We start from the raw sequence: 1,976 nt of genomic DNA on the forward strand, positions 1-1,976 counted from the left end.
ATACTCCAAATTTAACATATCTCTAGAAACAGATTCCAAAAGTGCAAGCAGTTTTTTTTCCCAGTTCCTCTAAGGATTTTGTTCTTTTGGGTTTTTGTGAAATGGAAAAAGCCAGGATGAACCAATGGCACGATAAGCCCAACTTTATYTCTTATCCTGGATTTTGTAATCTTACAACAGTAAGATGAAACAGCCTTCTGGTGTTTCCCAATACTGATTTGGATCATTTCAGTACAACAAAAAAGCAAAAAGGGGAAATCTGTATGGAGGTGAGCTGGTTTTTACAGCACTATAAACCTCTGGCTAATGAATGCTGACACCAGCTAACTTGTGATTTGCTAGATAAGATCCAGCAGTTAAATGTATCAAAACTGAAAGGTTTCCACAGGTATTGCCTAGTTTTCTGTATATAAAATGGCCTGTACTTTAGTCATTTCCCCATTAGCACACAAACTACTAGAAAGTAGCGACGGCTGCCCTCAGATAGTCTGACAGAGGCGAGACCAGTATGCAACATGGACTAGAAAATAGTTACAAATAGTTACCTTACTTAACAGATTCATTTACTGTTATCCAACATGATGTAGCATTTAAGCTAACATTAGCTTTTGTTTAATTGGGAGAAAAAAGCTAAGCTCAACTTACTGAATGCATCGAGTTAATGTTATCCAACATGCTAAATGCTAACATACCGCAACATGGCAATGATAGAATTTAAGCCAATATTAGATTTTTAGCTAATTTTTACCTAAAAACTAAACCTCTCTTATTTAATGGGTTGTGTTAACCAACACGATAGTTTAAATATCAATATCATGTTGGCTTACACTAACGGTTTTCTTTTTGACTAATGTTAGCTTATACATTTTTATATTACTGCACTATGGGTTAAAAGTCGTTGCTCTTTAATCCTAAAATTATTCAATATATATTTTACTTTACCTTTGTAACCATGATTCAGCACTTGAACTCAAATATTTATGCAAATTTCCGCAGTAGTTTTCAGTACTCACTGCATTTTCAAAGGAAATGCAAGTCATCAAATGACTTTGTAAGGACTTAAACAAACATATCTATATGTGTAGATTAAATTAGTTTCAACTTTAAAAATAAAGATAGTGATCTTTAATAGAAAACAGCCACAGCAGAAAATAGAAAAAATATACAACTAGGACAAGCAACACTCCAAGTTATTGGAGACAATAATCACATACTTTGTACTATCAAGAACAATCAATGAAGGAAAATATGTTTATATTGATTATTGCATTTTCTAAGTAAAAGGGCAGGTTAATTTATTTGAAAAACTTTTACATAGACTGGTTAATATAAATCGGAACAAATAATAGCATCAGTTTCAGTCTAGTTTTGCTTTAAAGACAAACCTATCACAGAAGTTTTTAATACAGTAAATTTAAAAGTGGAAAACAATGACTGAATATATACAATTAATGCACAACAGCACATTTTATTTTGGATTAACAATGTATTAAAGTAAATCTCATTCACTCCACTCATTCTCTCAATTCAGAATAATAGAAATCAATCCTTCAAGTTCATATTGTACATCTTAAAGTATCCAAATGTCAAGAACCAAATGATCGCATTTTACAAATTAGAAAATTAAACCATTTTCCCACTTTGTAGACAACAAAGCCATCCAGTGTATAATTTCATTTTTCTATATAAATGACTTATGATGAACCTCAACACAGGACATATACAGAAAATAGTTCTACGGCTTTTCACCAGTGTGAATCATCATGTGCCGAGTTAAATGATGTTTTTGACTAAAACTTTTTCCACAGTTCACACATGAAAACAGCTTTTCACCAGTGTGAATCTTGATGTGCTGAATTAAATTCCATTTGTCTCTAAAACTTTTTCTACAGTTTCCACAAGAAAACGGCTTTTCACCAGTGTGAATCCTGATGTGCTGAGTTAAATTCCATTTGTCACTAAAACTTTTTCCACAG

General features: G+C 32.3%; 1 protein-coding gene across 1 annotated transcript in view; it reads right to left on the reverse strand.

Annotated features, from left to right (window-relative positions):
• Positions 1-326: 326 nt before the first annotated feature.
• Positions 327-1,976, reverse strand: part of LOC108166692 (gastrula zinc finger protein XlCGF8.2DB-like) — a 12,589-nt gene continuing 10,939 nt past the window's right edge. The window contains exon 4 of the mRNA XM_017307354.1: positions 327-1,964. Coding sequence (XP_017162843.1) covers positions 1,736-1,964 — 229 coding nt within the window. The 3' untranslated portion in view covers positions 327-1,735. The remainder of the gene's footprint in view (positions 1,965-1,976) is intronic.

This window comes from Poecilia reticulata, linkage group LG11, assembly GCF_000633615.1.
Source record: "Poecilia reticulata strain Guanapo linkage group LG11, Guppy_female_1.0+MT, whole genome shotgun sequence".
NCBI classification, from domain to species: domain Eukaryota; kingdom Metazoa; phylum Chordata; class Actinopteri; order Cyprinodontiformes; family Poeciliidae; genus Poecilia; species Poecilia reticulata.